The sequence below is a fragment of the Humulus lupulus genome, chromosome X, assembly GCF_963169125.1.
Source record: "Humulus lupulus chromosome X, drHumLupu1.1, whole genome shotgun sequence".
Classification (NCBI taxonomy): Eukaryota; Viridiplantae; Streptophyta; class Magnoliopsida; order Rosales; family Cannabaceae; genus Humulus; species Humulus lupulus.
In genome coordinates this window covers 14302605-14323601 of record NC_084802.1, presented here as the reverse complement: position 1 = coordinate 14323601, position 20997 = coordinate 14302605, and the positions used below count along the sequence as shown (strand labels likewise).

The 20997-nt window shown below is 33.4% G+C and overlaps 1 protein-coding gene across 1 annotated transcript; it reads left to right on the top strand.

The window, feature by feature from the left end:
- The first annotated feature begins 481 nt into the window (after positions 1-481).
- LOC133805547 (uncharacterized) lies at positions 482-1978 on the top strand. Its single transcript, XM_062243729.1, has 6 exons — positions 482-601; positions 754-1077; positions 1165-1281; positions 1364-1460; positions 1673-1743; positions 1847-1978. The coding sequence occupies exons 1-6, from the start codon at positions 482-484 to the stop codon at positions 1976-1978; spliced, it is 861 nt and encodes a 286-aa protein (XP_062099713.1).
- The last annotated feature ends 19019 nt before the right edge of the window (positions 1979-20997 follow it).

Here is a 20997-nt window from a genome sequence, read left to right as displayed (position 1 = left end):
AAGTCGGGAGCCTGTTGGTTATGGTTCAGATTTCTTTAAAGTTATGTGGCATGAGATTAGTGATGAAGTTTCTTATGTTGTTCTAAAGTTCTTTCTCACATGACAAATCCCAAATGAGCTCAACAACGATGTGATATCATTGGTGCCCAAAACTGAAAGTCCATCTACAATAGTCGACTATAGGCCTATGTCTTGCTGCAACACGCTGTATAAATGCATATCTAAAATGCTTTGTTCTCAATTGGCTGAGGTGCTTCACGACTTGGTTCATAAAAATCAAGGAGCAGTCATCAAGACGAGATCCATAACTCATAATGTTCTCATCTTTCAAGACCTCCTTAAAGGTTACACTAGGAAGCATATTTCATCGAGGTGTATCTTGAAGATCGATCTTAGCAAGGCATATGATACTATTGACTGAGATTTTTTGGAAGACTTGGTTAAAGCTCTTTGTTTCCCTTCCAAGTTCATCCATTGGATTATGGTTTGTCTCTGTGGCACGACTTACTCTTTGATGATGAATGGGAGGATTCATGGTAGATTTAAGGGAGAGAAAGGTCTTAGACAAGGGGATACAATTTCCCCTTTGCTATTTGTTTGGGTAATGAATTACTTGAGCCTGTCTTCTTCAACTTGCTTCTCAAGATCATCAATTTAAGTTCCACCCCATGTGTAAGAGCCTTAAACTTTTGAATCTCTGCTTTGTTGATGATTTGGTTATCTTCTGTAAGGGTTGTGCAAACAACTTTTCAGGAGTTCTGTGATGCTTTAGGTTTATCTGCTAATAAGAGCAAGTCTCATATTTACTTTGGAGGTGTTGATGAGGCTAGTAAGCAACGTATGTTGGCAGTTGTTAACATTGAAGAAGGATCGTTTCCTCTCAAATATCTTGGGATTCAGCTGAGGCCAACTAAATGGAAAGCTTCAGACTGCGGTCCTATTATTAGGAAGATTCAATTAAAACTTTATACTTGGGCTAGCAGACATCTTTCTTTTTCTGGAAGAGCCCAACTTATCCAGTCGGTCTTAATTGGTATTAGAAGTTACTGGAAGAGCATTTTCCTTTTGCCTCAAAAAGTAATTTCTGAAATAGACAACTGAAGCCAAATGTTTCTATGGGGAGTTAAGGAGAACAGATGAAAGTTTCATCTTACTTCTTGGCAGCAAGTTTGTTTACCTAAGGATTATGGAGGTATTGGTTTTAGGGAAGGGAATAAGTGGAATAAGACTCTTCTAGCTAAATATGCGTGGGCTATTTCCACTAAGCATGATTGTCTTTGGGTTAAATGGGTGAAAAATGTGTCTAAGAGATCAAGATTTTTGGTCTTTCTCTTTGAAACAAGATGTTATTTGGTATTTTAAGAAGCTAGCTATACTCCGAACCTATTTTATGAATGAGCATGTTTTGGATGCTGCAGGGAGGTTTAAGGTGAGAAAATTCTATAACTCTTTACTGCAATGTGAGAAGGTTCATTACTTGAAGGCTATTTGGTGTCGCTTATCTTTGCCAAAACATTAATTTATTCGGTGGTAAGCTATCAATGAGCATCTCTAAACAAGAGACAATCTTTTGAGATGCATGATTCCTATTGAGTCATTGCTTTGTCCGGTGTGTGAGCTTCATGTGGAGAGTCATCACTATTTATTATTTGAATGTGCTTTCTCGCTCAAGGTGATTCAGAAGGTTCAAAGTTGGTTGGGATATACAGAGTGGCCGGTGCATTTCTCAAAGTGGATTGCTTGGTTTGAAGCTCGGCCTAAGGAAGTCAACCAGGATATCATTTTTGCAGTGGGAGCAGCTACAATTTATTACTTATGGACTAATAGGAACTTATGTATATTTTAGAACAAGTGTTTTATTGTGCTTTATATTGATGCTATGATTAGAAGAGCCAATGAGGCTAGAGTCTTATTGCTTCATTCTCATTCTCTGAACAACAGAGAACAAGCAGTGCTTGATTTTGTGGCTCGAATGTAGGTGATTTGGTTGTTTGCTTTTTAGCAAGTTGTTTTGTTAGCTATTAGTAATTAATAAATTATTTTCTTCTTGAGCAAAACAAAAAAGTTATCTAACAATTTTTAAAAAAAAATTATTTGTCTAAATGAATTTGTAATATTGGATCATACTATAACTTTGATGGACAATTGGATTGTCATAGAAAAGATTAGTCTCTGTATTTGTTGAACTTACGTTTATTTGCAAGTATGAAAATATGGGTTTTAGACAATTATTCCATCTTCTCAAATAGTCATTCTAATATAGGATCATTAATTTTTTTTTAGTTAAACAAAAAGCATAATATAAATAAAAGGTTTAACTTATTTTTTTTGTTTGGATAATTATTATATAAAGATCTTTTTTATTAAAAAGTTTTTATTTAAAGTGTTTGCATATTACTTAAAAAATATCTTTTATGAGTAAATTATAAATAATAAAATTATTTTAATTTAAAAAATAGCTTTTTAAAAATGTATTATAATAGAAGCTAGGAATCCTATCTTCTCCAAAAAGACATTTTAAAATGAAAAAAATACACTTTTTATTTTTTACCCAAACACTCTCAAAAATATTTTTTTAATCCTAGAAACTAAAAACAACTTAAAATCAGCTAAGCCAACACATGGTCATAATTGGTTAGGTTGTTTTTCCTAAGCCTAATAGTGGGGCCTAAGATGGTGCTTATAGGTTGAGCCCAATCCAAATCCCCAAGCAAGAAAAGAGACATTGTGACCGACCCAACCCATCTGCGTGGCCACCTCTCAGATTAAGCAGTTTCCTGCTTAATCTCAGTATAGTGCCCCTAGTTGGTATCTATATATTTCTTGGAGTTCTAGGGCTTGTTCCTTGGCCTCAAGACAGTTTATCTTTTTCATTGCATTAAGTGTCACTTCAAGAGTCGATCATTAGGCCTCAAAATTAGAGACATTCTATATTAACCGGTAAGAAAGAATGTTTGTTATGTAGGTAGGTTAGGAAAACATACCTCATGCCACTCCTATTCTATCACTTTGTCGAAAGGAAATGCCCTCTTCAATCATGTAAATAAGAAGTGGCAATCCCTTTTGGACCTAGCAAGGAGCAACCTCTCTTTCAGGCCTACATATTAGCTTACACCCTATGATTTAATGAACGGTTGTAGCCTCTATCGAGAGCTGCACTTGATCCAAGTCCAACTGCTTAGGAGCACTTTTGTTAATTACCTATAAATAATGGGATGGCATTCCTTCCCCTTCACATGACACAATGCTACAACAAGCCTATGCTTGAGAATTAGATTAGCTCTCTTTCTTTGAGATTTTCTAACTCAAGGAATCTTCTCAACGAGTGATCCTCTTTGTCTCAATATAAACAATAGCCAAAGTCTTAGTGTGCCCTCCACAAACAATATTAAATGGCTACTAGTCCTTCGCTAAACATGCGAGAAGAATATAAGGTTCAAACATACACTACAAGAAACAAGGTTTTTGCTGGCGCAATTCGGAATTGCGTCGGCAAAAACAACTTTCACCGGCGCATTTAGTGAATTGCGCCGGAAAAAACAAGGACTTTTGCCGGCGCAATTCCGAGTTGCGCCGCCAAAAGTTTAACAATATACTATGAAGGGACTTTTTCCGGCGCAATTCACCTGATGCGCCGGCAAAAGTCAGTGTGAAATTAATGTTGTGCACGTTTTAAAGGAGGTAGGTGGCCAAACTTTTGCCGGCGCGTTTCGTTGCGTCGGCAAAAGTCAAAAAATGCGTCGGTAAATGTATGCTTATTTAAACGACGTCGTTTTGAACTAGAGTTTCTCTGATAGACTTTTGCCGGCGCAATTTTATACTTTTGCCGGCGCAACGAAACGTGCCGGCAAAAGTCATAACATTATAACTCTGCCGCCCGAGCCTTCTTCCCCATTTTTTTATTTTCTCAGATTTCTCTCATCTTCACCATTTTCCTCTTTTCTTCAACGACACCACCCTTCATTTTCCCTCTCAAGGTAAGGTAATTTATTTTATTTTCTCCATTGTTTGTTTGTTTTGCCCATGAATTTTCCCTCTCATTTTTATTTTTTTTTCCTCAGTTGTACACCGGATCAGCCGACGGGACCACCCCACCACCACCGAACCACCATGCTGACCGAACCACCCCGCCACCATCGGACCACCACGCCATCTGGTATATAATGATATATATATATATGTTTATATATGTTATATATTATATATATAAACTGATATATATTATATATTAAATATAATCTGATATATATTATATATTTAAACTGCTTTATATATTTATATTTATATGTGTTTTTTATGTTTTAAAATGTATATGTTTATATTTAAATTTATGTTTTTTTTTCTGTTTTGTATTTTCTTATTTTTTATTTTTATTTTTTTATTTCTGTTTATATATGATTTAATTTTTGTTTTCTGTTTTTTTTTTTATTTTCATTTTCTGTTTTAAATTTTAGAAAAAAAGGTACAAGAAAAAAATCAAATTTTATGTTGTGCATGATAGTATAGTAAAAATCATTACATTAGATGATCTAATATAATCTCATAATTAGAAATTAATTTAATTAGTATTCGATTAATCTTAATATTATGAGATTAGATTTGGTATTATAATAAGATTAAATTTTAGCAATTAAAAATCAAATTTTAAAATATTTTAGAAATTTTAAGTAAATATGCGTTTATGTTGTGCGTGCTCTGGGAATATTCTGTATATTGATATAGTAATATTATGTATATTTTTGTGTGTAGTTTGCAGGTTTTATAAAATTTTGGGATAGTTTAAAATATAGCTGTTATGTTGCCCAAATTTTGTTAGTCTTAGGAAAATTAAAATTAATTACAAAAAATATAGCCGTTAACATTAATTTTTATTTTAATGCTTTGTATGTATTTGTTTATCTTAATAACAACTATATTTAAGTTACTTTTATAATATATGTTTTTTGTATTTATTAATTTTTTTTTTGTGAAATTAAAAAAACAGATTTGAATATGTATTTTTTTTTTATTTTAATGTGTTATATGTATTTGTTTAATTTTGCTTGTTAATATTTATTATATTGTATTTTGTGATATATGTATTTTAGTTAAAGTATGAACTTAAAAAAACCAGATTAATAATGTATGTTTATATTTTTAAATTGTTTTATATTAAATGTGATATTTTTGTAAATATATATTTAATAATTTTTTTTGTATTAATAAAAATATCAGTTTTGGTATAATGGCACGTTGGTGAAATGACTTCTGGTTTTACTGTTGACTTACCAGAACAGGATTCGGACGAGGACGATGATGCTGACGGGGGCGGGGATGTTGAGGTGGGCACTACTCATTTGTAGAATTTTTTTTTATTTATTTGAAGTTTAATTTATTAGACATTTATTTTACTAAACTACTTTTATATTTTCATGTTTGGTGGAGACAATAAATATTAATAGTTGTAATTTTTTTTATTTATTTATAAAATTTTAATTTTAATTTTATTTCTAATTATATAATATTACTAAAAAATTAAATAATAATGAATATATTAAAATCGAAATTTATTAATTAATATATTGAAAATAAAATTAGTAATATAATAAAAAAATTATTTAAAAAATGCTTTTACCAGCGCAAAATTACGTCGGCAAAAGTCTCAACCCTCACTGCATATATACATCTTTCCCGGTGCAAAAACGCGCTACTAAAAAAGTCAACTTTTGCCGGCGCATTTTTATGCCGCTAAAAGTGTTTTCCACAACGTGACAAAAATTTTTACCGGCTCATTTTTTCGTCGCCAAAAGATACCATTGCCGCGCGCATTACATTTTGCATCGGCAAAAGTGAAATTAGGGACGCGGGTATGTCGCGGACCTTTGCCGGCGCAAAACCTTACTTTTGACGGCGCAAATTTGCGCCGGCAAAAGTGAGGTTTTTTGTAGTGATAAGACCACATTCAATGGATGATGTAAATTTTGTACTAAATTTGGCACAAAAAATGAGTCTGTTATATTTGACTCAATATTTGTAATTATGCTTCAATGTACAAAATATAAATTAACTAAAAAAAAGTCAACAATTTATTTAATATTTATTGATAACAATTTATTGACTCAATATTTAATATTTATTCAAAGAAAAAGTAATACGGTTAGTCATTAATTGATAATTAATAAATTATAGTAATTAATGACAATATAATAAATAAAAAAATGATAGTTATTGTTGTGTAAAGTTTGACACAACTTTATACATGTGTCGAATTTGATATATATTTTTTTATAATATTATTTTAGTAATATTTTTGCTAAAATATACTAAATACAACAATACACAATTTTTTTTGGCACTCGGTTAAAAATGCGCTCTAACATTCGAGCGGTTGATGTTTAACATTTCCACCATTTGCTCGTCCATAATATTGAAACGAAAAAGAAATACAACAGCAATATGTAATTTTTATTTCAAAAGTCATACATATAAATATAGATATATTAAATTACATTTGAGATGAAAATGGTGACGAAGACTAGTCAGTGGGCTTATAACTAATTGAGCTGAAGTTCTGAAATTTTTTGCATTGATGTTACTCCTTCCAAAAGTCTGCAGCCGTTGGTGTTGATGATTAGCCAAGAAATGATATATACATCGAGATGAAAGACAAAATAATAATATTAATATAATTTAATAAATATATAAACAAATAATACCAAAAGCTTATCCTGTTCACTGAAAAGCTGTTGTTTTTGTGTCAATAATAATTAATAATACTATTAAAAAAGTGAAACTGAAGCTTTTTGTGGTGATAGTGCATGTGTGTGATGATGGCAACTAAAGAAAAAAAAAGCCTTCTTATGGTTCTTCTTAGCTGCTACTCATCGATCACTCCTGCAAAGCCATTGTCACTAATAGTTTTATTAGAATATTTATATATATATATATATATTTATATGTGTCCCTATTTATAGATAATGACAAGTCCATTTTCGTGGTCCTATCTTTCTTTAATGGATCACAATTTTTTTCATACTCTCACAACAAAATATCTTTCTATATGTAGACTTCCCTTGGTAGTTTACACATTTAAATTTTGTAGATGATTCTAAAATGAGGAGGTAGCATGGAGTGACTTTTTTTTTGTTTTCTTCATTAATTTTGAGTTATGTGAGAATTGAAATTTTAAAAGAACAGTATTCTTTTTTAAAAAATTGAAATACATGATATTTGTAATTTTATTTATGGAAATTTTGGTATAAATAACTAGTTTGATTTGTTGTACTTAAATGTTGATTTCAGACCTCCAAGAATCAACATTCACACCAAAAAAGTGACGGTAGATATTTTTTTTGCCAAATTTTTTACATAAACATTTAAGTACAACTAGTCAAGCAAAAAAGTTATTTATGTTGTAAATATCCCTTCTATTTATTTGGATTTATAGTAGAAAAACTCCTACTAAATATGACAAAAACATTCTAGGGAGAGATCCTTGCTAGTAGTACTTTGTTCTTTCTTGCCTTGCATCTTCTCTTTCTCTTTCTCTTTCTCCTTATTCTTATAAATTTCTTTTTAATTTTTAATGGGTCAATTTAATTTTTTTTAGTTTTTATTGCTATTTAAATTACTTCACTAAGTTTTGATGAAGCTTATTCTTTAATATTTTGTACCACAAAATCGACAAAATAACAACTGAGAAAACTTATTATGACATTTTTTTCTTTTAGAATTTTTTTTTTCAAGATTTAAAATTTAACTCAAATATCATTTGCAAATCTCATTTCGTTTACTAGAATTAGAGATTGGTTTATTTTGTTATTACATACTACAAAATTGACACAATCACAATTGATTTAAAAATATTAGGGCATGTTTGGCATTGTTTTCTATTTTTTGTTTTCAAAGTTTTGTTCTCATAAATGAGAACAGAAAATAGATTTTGTAGTTTTCAAAAAACAAAAGGTGTTTGGTTAATGTTTTCTAAAAACATTTTTTTAGTTTTATTTTTTTAAAATCTTAAATAAAAAATTAACAAATATATTTACAAAGAGAAAAATCTTTTAAGAGTTTGTAATAAATAATGAGATAAAATAATTTGAAAGAAAAAATGATGAAAAATAAGAGTGAGAAAGTAAGGAGAAAAAATTTGAAAAATAGAAATTGAGAAGAGAGAAATTTATGTAAGAAAAAACGAGAGAGAATGTGATGGAAAGAAAGTGAAGAAAGAGAAGTAAATAGAGAGAAAGTGATAAGAGAGGAAATGGCGAGACAGAAAACATGATGAGAGAGAAAATGATGATATATTAAGTGATGAGAGAGAAAATGTAACGACCCAACTACCTATGAGACTTAGGTCATTAAACCTACTAGACATAACTATAACTTTGAAAAGAACATACATAAGAAAATCCATAACTTTATTGAAAACTTTAAAGAAACAATATTTGTAATACATAAATGAGCTCATTGTTTTAAAATAAAACATAACTTCAAATAAAATTGTTTACAAAGCTAATTACATAAAAACGTAATTTAAAGTGACTAAAAAAAACGCTGTCCTCGAATCGACACTCAGCCCATCCACTCCATTCACCTCCATACACACACCAAGCTTCCATGAATCCTTCTGCCTTTGCACCTATTTTCCTGCATCATACTAAAAGAAAAGGAGTAAGCCTAATGCCCAACAAGGAAAAACTAACAACATAAACATACACAAAAAAATCATATCATAACATAAGCTAAAAACATTTCATAACATGTACTAAAAATATATTATAACATATACTATAAACATATTATAACATATACTATAAACATATTATAACATATTCCATATAAGACTATACTAATAATGACCATTATGACATGTGAGAAACCATCTATGTAATGCCCCAAATTTCCTAATAAGGTTGAGGACCTTGATTAGGAGGCCGGGAGGGCCATAATTGATTTATTATGTTATTAAACGATTATATGCATGTTTATGTGAATTATATTATTATATGATGGTAAATGCATGCATATGGGTGTATTTTAATTATAAGGGAATTTTGGTAATTTGGCCTGTTGAGGGCGTAATTGTGTATTTTCATGCATGTGGGTGAGTTATGAATGGTACCACATTATATGTGGGTTTGTTCGAGCCTTTCGGCTGGTCATAACAGGTTTAAGTTCGGGGCTCGGGGTGAGTCTCGAGGTGATTTTAATGATTAGAGCATTACCGGGAATTAAAAGGTAATGGGATATGGATTTATTGGTAATTGAGAATATTGAGAATAGCAGGAAGTGGAGGTTGTTAATTATGATTAACAAAATAGGTGCGAAAGGACGGTTTTGCCCTTGGTGGCTATTAAGGCTTTATTTTAGACTTGAGGGCATTTAGGTCTTTTCACCCTTGAAGATTTATATCAGCCATTAAGGCTGTAGAAGCTTACCAAAAATAGAGTCCCATTTTCCTCCTCTCCCGATGGTTTTCTCCTCCATTTCTCCTTGAATTTTCAAGCCAAGGAACCAAGCTGGGATAAGCTAGGATTATGCTCCACCATTGAAGAGGGTGTGTTGCTGAGATTAAGGTGAGTTTTTAGCCATTAGAACTCTTGCTTTTGCTCTATTTTCCAAGTTAAGTTTCAGCTGGTTTTTGAGTTGGAAAGTTGGGAATTGATTGGAGTTTTGGCTAGGGTTCTTGGGGTTGTGGTGCCTAGGGCATGTGGAGGTGGTATTTGGGTTCATTTGGGACTTAATTTGATGTTTGGAAGCTTTTGGTTTGGGTTGGAAATGGTAGAATCGAAGGAAGAGTTTTCTGGGCAGTTGCTGGCTGAAGGTGTCATGTTGTTCTTTATTTGTTGCATATATAGAAGCATAGAGTTGATATAAGATCACATGTTTATGTTGTGATGGGAGTGTGATACTTTACTGGTAACTTGAGTGATGAGTTGGAGATCAGGTGAATTATTGTGGAAAGGACTCATCAATGGTCTTAATGAGTTAGGTTATATTGAAAAGGGCTCATTGGTGGTTTTGATAAAGTTGGTTATGACTGACTTTGGTATAATCCAGAGTATGGATTGGTTAGCCAAGTGTGGGGCAATGCTAAATTGTAAGGAAAGGATAGTAACCCTTGAGCTTGAGAGTGGGAAGCCTTGTGACAGTTGGCACCGTGCTTGGATTTAATATGTATATGACATCTGTAGTGAGAGCTAGAGTTTTATTGCAGGGTGATGCATAGAACTCTTAGCTAGTGTGGCGGATACCACTTAGATTGTGCCAGGGGAGTCAAGACAGACTTGATTAGTCTATGAATTCTGGATGTGTTTCCAGGAGGTTTGCTAGGGTTTCTTTTATATGAAGAGATAGTATGGTGATTGGATTGGTGTCGGGGATGGATTCAGGTTTTAGGGCACTGTTTTGAATGGCTTAGCAGCGTTGTAAGAATTAAAGGCTCAGTTAGTAAGTAAGATGGTATTCTCTAAGGTGAATCTTGGATCTGGTTAGTACCAGCTAGAGATCAGGAAGGGAAGTATGCAGAAGTCTGCTGTTATATCAGATAAGGGCACTGGAAGTGCTGAGTTATTTAAGATGGTAACTAATGTTGAGTTGTTTTGTTGATTCAGATGAATAAAGCATTCAAAGGTTTATTTGAATGGGAATTGTGATCGTTTTGGACGATGGTATTGTGGTGTTTTCTCTGCGAAGATCTGCCAAGGTCAAGGAATGCCTTAGGGGCAGGAGTGTCCTTGGGTGGTAAAGATATTTAAGGTGCCTTGGGAATTAAATTCTGAGTCTTCTTGCAGATCAGAATCAGTTTGGAGGTTGTTATAACACTCAGTAACAGAGAAAAGTGATTGCCTATGCAACGTGTTAATTAAAAGATTCTGACCAGAACTGGAGTAAAGTTTCTGGTGGGCGAGGTGGCCAGTTTTATGGGTGAGATTATTATCTCAAAGAAGATCAAAAGGAAAGATGATTGAGTGAACTGCAGATAGGAATATTGAGGAGAATGTCTTAGCTGGAATAGCTAAGGATTAAGCAGTGTCAGATATGGGTTTATCATGATATAGAGATCGAATTTGGAATCCGATGGGCATTGGGATTAATTGAGAGATTCCGGATGAATCTCGTGTTATTCTCCTAGTCTCTTTATTCAAGCTTCCTGCAGTGTATTAGAGTTTGGAAGTTTCTATGTGGTGACCTGAGATGAAGAGTAGCACCATGGAATGCGTGATAAAGTTCTTAACCTGTCAGCAGGTTATGACAGAGTATCAGGAATTAGCAAGGCCATTGCAGGCTTTGAGTATTTTATAATTGAAATAAGGAAAGCATCGTGATGGATTTCGCGGTGGGGTTGCCCAAGTTATGGGGTTAGTGTGATTTGGATTGGGTCATTGTGGACCAGTGTTTTAAGTAAGTTTATTTATCAACAGGAATGAATAACACAGCTGATCAGAATTCAGATCTCTATGTGAGAGAGATAGAGCGCCTTCATGGAATTTAAGGTCTATCTTACCAGATGAAGACTCTATTGTTACTTCCAGGTCCTGGAGGGGTTAAGAAGGCAATGAATATATAGATGGGATTCAGTGCAATTTATTACTCTCAGACTGATGGTAAATCAGAGAGAGAGGGTTATCCAATTATTATTGGAAGAATATCTTATAAGATGAATGAGTTAATATATATCTGGATCTTGAGGTGGTTCAGGAGACCATTGAGATTGTTAGAGATTAGAGCGTGAATGCTCACTTCTCAGAATAAATGGAAAAGTATTACTGAATTGAAATGCAGGAACATGGAGTTACAAGTAGAAGAATGTCACTACTACAAAAATGGGAAATTGTGTCAATCAAACGCGTCAGTCAACGCAGTTGACTGACATTGTTGAGCAAGAATTAGCATTTGTGGCAGTTGGACACTGCCACCAATGAGGGCCCAATTGCGTCATAACTTACACTGACGTTGTTTAATGGGACTGTTTGCGTCAGTGGGGTACTGGCGCAAACGGGCCGTTAACGGCGTCAGTGGCCCACTGACGCAACTGGGTCTCCTGTATTAAAACCCTCTTCGTCCCAGCCGAGCCCCATTCACTCATATCGTTTCAGGGAGCGTTTTCTTCCCAAACCAGCGGCGCCCAACCGAGGTTCTCCACATTTAGGTACGTTTTTAGCCATTTTTTTTTCAATTTTAATGTTAAAATAATGATTTATATATGTTTATGAAACTTATATATAGTTTTTTTGGATTTTTTTGTATAGATTTTGTTTTTTGTAGATTATAGTTTGAAAACCCATAATCTTTATTGGATTTTTGGGGTTTTCTACATCAAGAACCCACATTGCTCAATTAGCACAAGTAAGTGTAATTTTATTAATTTTTATGATTTAAATATAATTTTTGTGAATTTTTTTTTTTTAAATTGACTATATTTCGGATTTTTAATTTTTAGATAGTTTTATTAACTTTTTTTTTAAATTTAATTAAATTTCGAATTTACTATGTAAATGAGTATATATATAAATTAATGTATATATTTTGTATAAGTTTCATTTTATTAATTGTTTAGTTTGATTATTATTAGTAAATTTTTGTTTATATTTTGTTAACTTTTTAAAATTATTTTTAAATTTTCGGTTTAATTGGTTAAATATGTATATATTAAAATTGTTTGTTTTTTAAGTTATATTTTAAGTTATATATTAAAAAGTTATATTTTAATTATAGTCGATTATTATTTATGTGAGTTGTTAAATTTAAAAAAAAAAAAAATATTTCGGGTTTAAGTAAACAAATGAGTACATATAACAAATTATTTGTTTTCTTTAAGCATTTTATTGTTTATTTAGTTACAATATAGCTTTATGATATTTTTCTTTATATTTTGTTAATTTTTTTATTATTTTTTTGTATATTGTTATATTTGAGTAGGTATTTTGTTGACAACTTTGTTGGTGAGATCAAGCTTTGGAGGATTTTATATTAGAGGTAATATTTTAAACCTTAATGTATAATTAATATATTGAACTTAGTAGCATCTACGAATTATAAAACAGTGGAGATATGATCTGGGACTGTGTGCTGCGGTGATATAAGGCTGTAATTGTGCATGTTTGATTGATTACTTGATTTGTTGTATATATGTGATGAATATAGGTTTATTTAAATTTTCGGAAATATGATAGAAATAGGGGAAATGCTGCCCAATTTTGTGCAGGGCATTGGATCTATATGATACTCACCGAAGACAAAAAGAGTCAATCAATCTTAAAGTTTGTGTTCCTAAGGTAAGTAAACTATATTACTTATCGTATTAAAGTTTTTGGCATATTTTTATTATAATCACTTGCTAAATATAATACTTAAATTTGTATAACTATGTTGTAATAGTGTCGAAACCAAACTGGGCCAACCGAGTGTGGCTTTTACATTATGAAGTTTGCTAGAGAGTTGATTTCACAGCCTAGACCAAAGGCCTACTTGAAAAATGAGGTATTGTTTTACCTTTTAATTTTAATTTAATCTATCGTTCATGATTTTATTTGGATGATTTCTAACTTGTTATTTTTAATATTTTCTAATTAGTTTACGAGTACGGCACCATATTTGGCTAACGAAATCAACGAGGTACGAGATGAGTGGGCTGAATTAGTTTTGGCGTGTCTTGCTTAGCAAATGAGCAAGTTGGTGAGGAAATTTTAGTTAAATGAGGTTTAATACTTAGAGATTTAGAACACAAGTCTCCCTATATACATAGATTAACATTGAAATCTGAATTACTTTTGTAAATTTGAACAGAAAAGTTAACTTTAGATAAATGTTTAAAAAATTTATACAGTTGTTTTTCTATTTCTGCTGCTGTTTTTTTAATCAGAATAGGCTAGGGAAATTGGCATAAACATTTGCAATTTCCCTGGTTAATACTTTATGTGACAGTTCCCAACTAACGCAAAAAATACTCGTTTTTAACATTTGTGTCAGTTGGGGGAGAAGAAAAAAATAAAGAAAAAAAGAAGACGAATTTTTTTTTTGTTGATGAAAGTGTGGTTTCTAGAGCAATCCTGCGACAGCAGGAATCACCTTCTGCGGCCGCAGGACCAGAGAGTTGGGAAAAATGGGTGAAATCCTGCGACCGCAGGAAGAGCATGTTGCGGCCGCAGGATCAGAGATCTGGGCGAAAGTAGAGCAATCCTGCGACCGCAGGAAGAGTGTTCTGTGGCCGCAGGTCCAGAGGACAAAGGCCTGGAATTTGCGTCAGTGGGGCACTGCCACAAACGAGATATTTGTGGCAGTGCCCCACTGATGCAAATGCCTGGAGTTTGCGTGAGTGGGGCACTGCCACAAAAGCTAGATTTGTGACAGTGCCCCATTGACACAAACTCCAGGCATTTGCATCAGTGGGGCACTGCCACAAATACCAGATTTGTGACAGTGCCCAACTGACGCAAATGCTACTCTGGTTTGCATCATGGGAAATTGCGTCACATATCAAACTGACGCAAAAACTCAATTGGGGCAGTTATAAACTGACGCAAATTTCCTTTTTTGTTGTAGTGTGTATATTACTGAAAGTATCACCATGGAAATGGGTGAAGAGATAAGGGCAAGCTAAGCCCTAGACTATCTTGGCAGTTGAGTCTTGGATAGGACTGGTTAGGTTGACTTTGGATCAGCCTTATCTTTGGCACTGTCAATTGTATACAGTGTGTTATGTACTTCCATGCAGTGGACATGGGTTGAAAGGAACTCATGAGTTGAGTCATAAGAATCTGAAGGTTAAGGTTAAGTATTCCGGTAAGGAATAGCCAGTTCAGATTGTAACAGAAGGAATAAGGTTTGTGTACCATGAATCAAGGTATGTAGCAAAAACAGTGAGGTAAAGAGAATGACCTGGGAAAATGGAATTAGTTGTGCGGAATTCTTATTCCGGGCTGTATAGATAAATTTCGATGACGAAATTTCGGTAAGGAGGGGATAGTTGTAATGCCCAAAATTTCTTAATAAGGTTGAGGGTCTTGATTAGGAGGTCGGGAGGGCCATAATTGATTTATTATGTTATTAAATGATTATATGCATGTTTATGTGAATTATATTATTATATGATGGTGAATGCATGCATATGGGTGTATTTTAATTATAAGGGCATTTTGGTCATTTGGCTCGTTGAGGGCGTAATTGTGTATTATAAGGGCATAAAACAAACAGTAAATAAAACAAACAATGAAATTAACTAGTCTAAAAATCAGGATCTTCTACATCTGATCATTCATCTAGCATATCATCATCTAACTCTTCATAGTATTCATTATCATGTGCCTCAAAATGTCCTTGAGGAAGTTTCGTAAAAATCCTATGCTTTTGCTCATTTGTAAACTGAAATTCTGATTTTGAAGTGAACCTAATTAAGAGAAAGTAATATCGCATTGCTACTGGTAGTTCATCTTCATCATCCATTGTTTCCCATATTTCCTCTAACGCTGCAATTACGGGATGAAAATCTCTAAATAGTCTAATTGCTAAAACGTATTGTTCTGTTGCTTTCATCATGATCTGCTTAGACTCTTGAAGGTGACCTATTTCTCTGTGGAACAAAAGCAATCTCTGAGTGATTCTCTCTAGTGTTCCTATGATGTATCTTGGTTCTCTTATTCTCTTTAAAGCCTTAATGGCTCAGATATCCTCATAAGTTAATGCTCCGTTCATTCTTAACTAAAAATATAAATGCTAAAATCGTTAGCTATACATATAAGCATGATAACTATAACTTAAATACTTACTTGGCGGTCAGATTCGGAGCTTTGAGTGTATGTATCGAGGAGAACTTCATGCGAATGAAACGTTGCTCTGATACCAACTGTAATGACCCAACTACTCTAGACTTTGGACCATTAATGACTACTATACATAGACACTAATCTTTAATAAAACTCACTATTGAAATAATCATAACTTCATTAAAACTTGTAAGACAAATGTTAAACTACATAAAATTTAAAGTAGGATATGGGATCCCATTGTTTTTAAAATAAATACATAACATAACTTTAAATAAATGGAATACAAAATAAAGTGCGGAAAATACATATAAAGCATAATTTTTAAAAGACTAAGAAGAGACTTCAGCCTCGAATCGAACGCTCAATCCACCGATTCCATCCTGCCTCAATACACAACCCCAAGCTGCCAAGAACATTTCTGCCACCATAGCTATTTTCCTGCACATATAAACATAAAGGAATGAGCCTAATGCCCAGCAAGGAAAATCTAACAACATAAATCATATACATAAAATTCATATCATATTCTAAAAACATACCATAAACATATACGATAAGTGTATCATAATCATATGTCATATATACTTATAATGGCCATTACTACTTGGGGCTTCTAAACTAAACAAGTCATATGCCCATTAGATTTGTGGGGCTTGCTAGCTAAGCAAGTCATATGCCCATAATTTTATTGGGGCTTGTTAGTATACAAGTCATATGCCCAAGCCTACCAACATACATAATATAACATTTCATAACACATAAATCATAAGATAACATATAACATATAACATATAGAATCCTATCCTATTTTCCTTACCAAAAATACCGGGATATGAGAACAGAATTGGGACTTTGGAACACTCCTAAAAATCATCAAAGAAGGGTGAGTATACTGAAGAAAAAGGGATGAAAAGAATGAAAAAACTATACCATCGAAAAGATACTTACCAAGAACCTTACGTTCAAGATCTTAGATTTCCTAACCAAGAATAAAGAATAGAGTTAGGATTTTGAGTAGAAAACTATACTAATAACACATAAATGAACTAGAATAATGAATACTTCGAATGCTTCTATAACCGAACTACACCTCGAACCTGAAATATACTATAAACCTTACTTCCCGAGTGTTTATTAAGCTTATAAGGATAAAGCTTATAACCCCAACCCAAGTGTTTATCACTCTTAAAATAACCTAGCAGCTTGCAGACTCTGAACTTAGCTTGATGAATGAATAAATGGCTGGGTACTAGGTCCTATTTATAGAGTTCAAGAATGAAAAGATCTTCATTTAACTTTAATAAAATAATGGCTTTTTAATTGAAAAATATTTGAATTATCGTTCAGCAGAGGCTGAAGACTGGGTCAGAAAGATGCTGGACTTATCAAGATGTTAAAGATTAAAATGAGCTCGATTTTAAAAAAATTCAAAAATCATTCAAATGAGCCGATATATCGACCCTAGTAGGCGATATATCGCCTGGGCTAATATGCCCGAGGCTCGTCGAGGTGGCCGTGCGAAGTTACGTGTTTTTCGTATCCTTGTATGGCGATATATCGCCCCCTAGTGCTGCGATATATCGGCATACACTGAAATATTATACACGAAATTGCACATTTTCAGCCTAATTTGAATTGAGTAAACAGCCTTGACTATGTCCTCTAACGATTTAAAAGCTGCTGGGAGACCCTAGGATATTCAAATATTGATCTTAATAAAATTATTCCTCAAAAATACTTAATTATCATTAAACATACACAAGACAAGTGTTACTATCTTATTGGGTTTATCTAAACCTTATAATATAATAAATATCACCATCAATATCAGTCATATTAATCAAACCTTAGGTTAAAATTAATATTCTTAAACTATATGTTAAACTTAGAAAATCTACAAGTGTTACTACGAGTGTCCAACTAAATCCCGGTCTAAACCAAAATCCATAGTCATAAAAATACTACAACTATTACTATTGCTACTACTATCTAACTAGCTAAGTAAAGTTCTTGGACTCTACAATTGTGTGGAGGCGGTATTTGGGTTCATTTGGGACTTAATTTGATGTTTGGAAGCTTTTGGTTTGGGTTGGAAATGGTAGAATCGAAGGAAGAATTTTCTGGGCAGTTGCTGGCTAAAGGTAACGCTACAGCGCCCAGTAGGGGCGCTACAGCGCTACCTGCAGAGGATGTTAAGGCGGTTTGGCTTTGTGAAGAGCGCTGGGGTGCTAGGAGGGTAGCGCTGTAGTGCTACCTTGTTTCTTCAGAACCCCGTTTTGAGTGTTTTTAAGGGTTTTTGGCTCGGGGTTTCAATCCTTAAGGCCCGAGATCGAATCTACTCACCGTGTGGGCACATTTCGGGGTCCCGAGAGTGGGGTTTAGGTCAAGACCCTATCATTGTTGATTTTCATTAATGGAGGTTATATTTGGTTATGACTTGGTGACCGCTAAAGGATAAAGGATCGATCGTTCTCAAGGGTCGTTCTTGTTCTAATTCTTGCTCGAACCAGAGGTAAGAAAACTGCACCCTTGTATATGTGACATGCATGGTTATTCTTGATGCATGTTGGATGTGTAACTGTAATGCATATGATGCACGAGAAACATGTGATTAGGGCATGCCGTGAATATTGAGTATGAGATTGTTCAGAGCTTGAGCCTCTGTGTTTATGCATGATCCTATTTGTGCTAGTAATTATTGAGTAAGCATGTTGAATGCCCTGTATTTGGATATTTGACATATGGTATATGTTTGGTAGCATTGATTACTTGTGTATGGCACTAACTAGTCAGGGACGACACTGGTCGCGTATTTTCGACCTAAGAGACAAGAACGGCATAGCGTCATGAGCACAGGGTCGATTAAAGATTAGATCTAATCGATATTAGCATTGAATGACTCTAAGGCATTAATGCTGGACTGACCTGAAGGTCGATGAAAATTATAAGCGCTTGTCTAGTCTAAGACTAGTTACTCAGAGCCAGGGCTAAAGGCCTAGGTGACAACTTTTCACATTGCTAGGGAGCAGTACCCCATGGTTATGACTCTATGGTCATGAGGAAGGTTATGTTGGTGACTGGTCATCATGCACCTATCTTGCTTAAGCTAGTGAAATGATCACTTATCTATAAAGCCCCGGTGACCCTATCGTCACATGGCTAAAGGGAACAGAACCCACCTTAGTGACTTGTACCACTGTCACTCTTTTATTCAGGGCTATTAGCCCGGTATGGTTACCGGAACCACCAGTGATAAATCACCTATCTGATTTTTATTGACTTGATAGTCATCCACTCTGGAGGGCAGGATTCCTTATCCTGGATACCCATCATTACGTGGATCAGTTTGCCTGCTTGATTAGGCCTATATCTACTAGGCGTGTGCCTTATGAGTTGATGACATGTTATTACTGTTCATGAGCATATTAAGTTTTCTTGCTAGGCTTCGGCTCACGGGTGTTATGTGGTGCAGGTAAAGGCAAAAGAAAGCTGGACCATCCTTGAGTAGGAGAGCTTAGGTGATGATGTGTACATATGCAGCTGCTTGACGACCACAACCGAGGATTGAAAGATGTAACGACCCAACTATTCTAGACCTTGGACCATTAATAACTACTATACTAATCTTAAGAAAACGTACATATGAAATAACCATAACTTTATTTAAAAACTGTAAAGTAAAGGTTAAATACATAAAAATTCATTTAGGATATGGGATCCCATTGTTTTGAAAATAAAACAAAACATAACTTAAATAAATTGGTTACAAAATTAAGTGCGGAAAAATAATACATAGAAATCATAACTAACCATCCTGCCTCAATACACATCCCCAAGCTGCCAAGAATCTTTCCGCCGCCATAACTATTTTCCTGCACATATAAAACATAAAGGAATGAGCCTAATGCCCAACAAGGAAAATCTACTACAAGCATGAAACATAATCATACACATAACTATAAGCTATAAACATATAACATATATCTATAAAGACGTACATCATATAAGACTATACTCTTAATGGCCATTAAAACATGTCATAAACCATCTACGTCCACTTTCTAATATCTGAGGTAGGTTAGATCACATGGTAGGTTTATGATAACCCATCTACATCCCCTGTCTAATATCTAAGGTAGGGTAAATCATAACCATGAAACATAAGAAAACATAACATAACATAATATACTATAACATAACTTATCATAACATATCAACATAACATATAAGCATATAAAACTATCCTATTTTCCTTACCAATATACCGGGATGATGAGAACAAAGACGGGATTTTGGAACACTCCTAAAAACCATAATAGAGAGGTGAGTATACTACACCATCGAAAAGATACTTACCAATAAGAATCTTACGTTCAAGATCTTAGATGCCTAACCAAGAATAGAGAATACGAGTTAGGATTTGAGTAGAAAAACTATAAGAACAATACAGAAAGGAACTAGAATAAGGAATACCTTGAATGCTTCTATGACCGAACTATACCTCGAAACTGAAAACTATAACCTTACTTCCCAAGTGTTTATTAAGCTTATAATGATTAAGCTTATAACCCCAACCCAAGTGTTTATCACACTATAGTCTCACTAGCACCTTGAAGGCTCTGATTAATGCTTGAATAATGAATGAAAAGGCTTGGTGCTAGGTCCTATTTATAGAGTTCTAGGAATAAAAATCTTCTTTTTGGTTTTGAATAAAAGTAATGAATTTAATTGAAAATATTTGAATATCCTTCAGCAAAGGCTTAGGACTTGGTCAAATTGTTCAGAGAGATTTAAGGAGTCAAAGCTTGATTTTTACAACAAAAATAATAAAAACAAATAGAATCCTAACTTCTAACTCCCTAAATCTCGTAACTCTAAACTCTCCTGTAGTAAAATCAACATATCTAGATCTATAAAACTCTGATTTAGACTCTATTTATATTGTTAGAAAGCTAATTCAATTATCTACAACTTTCTAGAAATACTATTTTTCGAAATTCATAACATAACTAGGTCAAAAATAGGTCGGAATTTACAATACCCTAAAATTACGAAAAATCTATTTAATTATCTAAATCTCAAATAAATAAAATTGTGACAAATGTCATGCTCCTAACAAATTCTGGAGAAGACTAAGTCTTATATTTCCCTTATTTTATCATTAATATAATAATTCCTTAATAATCATACATATAACAAGTGTCATAATCCTATTGGCTCTATCTAAACCTTAGGAATAACCATGCTC

Coding starts and splice junctions, on each gene's coding strand:
- LOC133805547 (XM_062243729.1), top strand. CDS start 482: ATGGTTTGTCTCTGTGGCACGACTTACTCTTTGATGATGAATGGGAGG. Junction 602..753: donor CCCCTTTGCTATTTGTTTGG/GTAATGAATTAC, acceptor ACAACTTTTCAG/GAGTTCTGTGATGCTTTAGG. Junction 1,744..1,846: donor TTCTCAAAGTGGATTGCTTG/GTTTGAAGCTCG, acceptor TGTATATTTTAG/AACAAGTGTTTTATTGTGCT.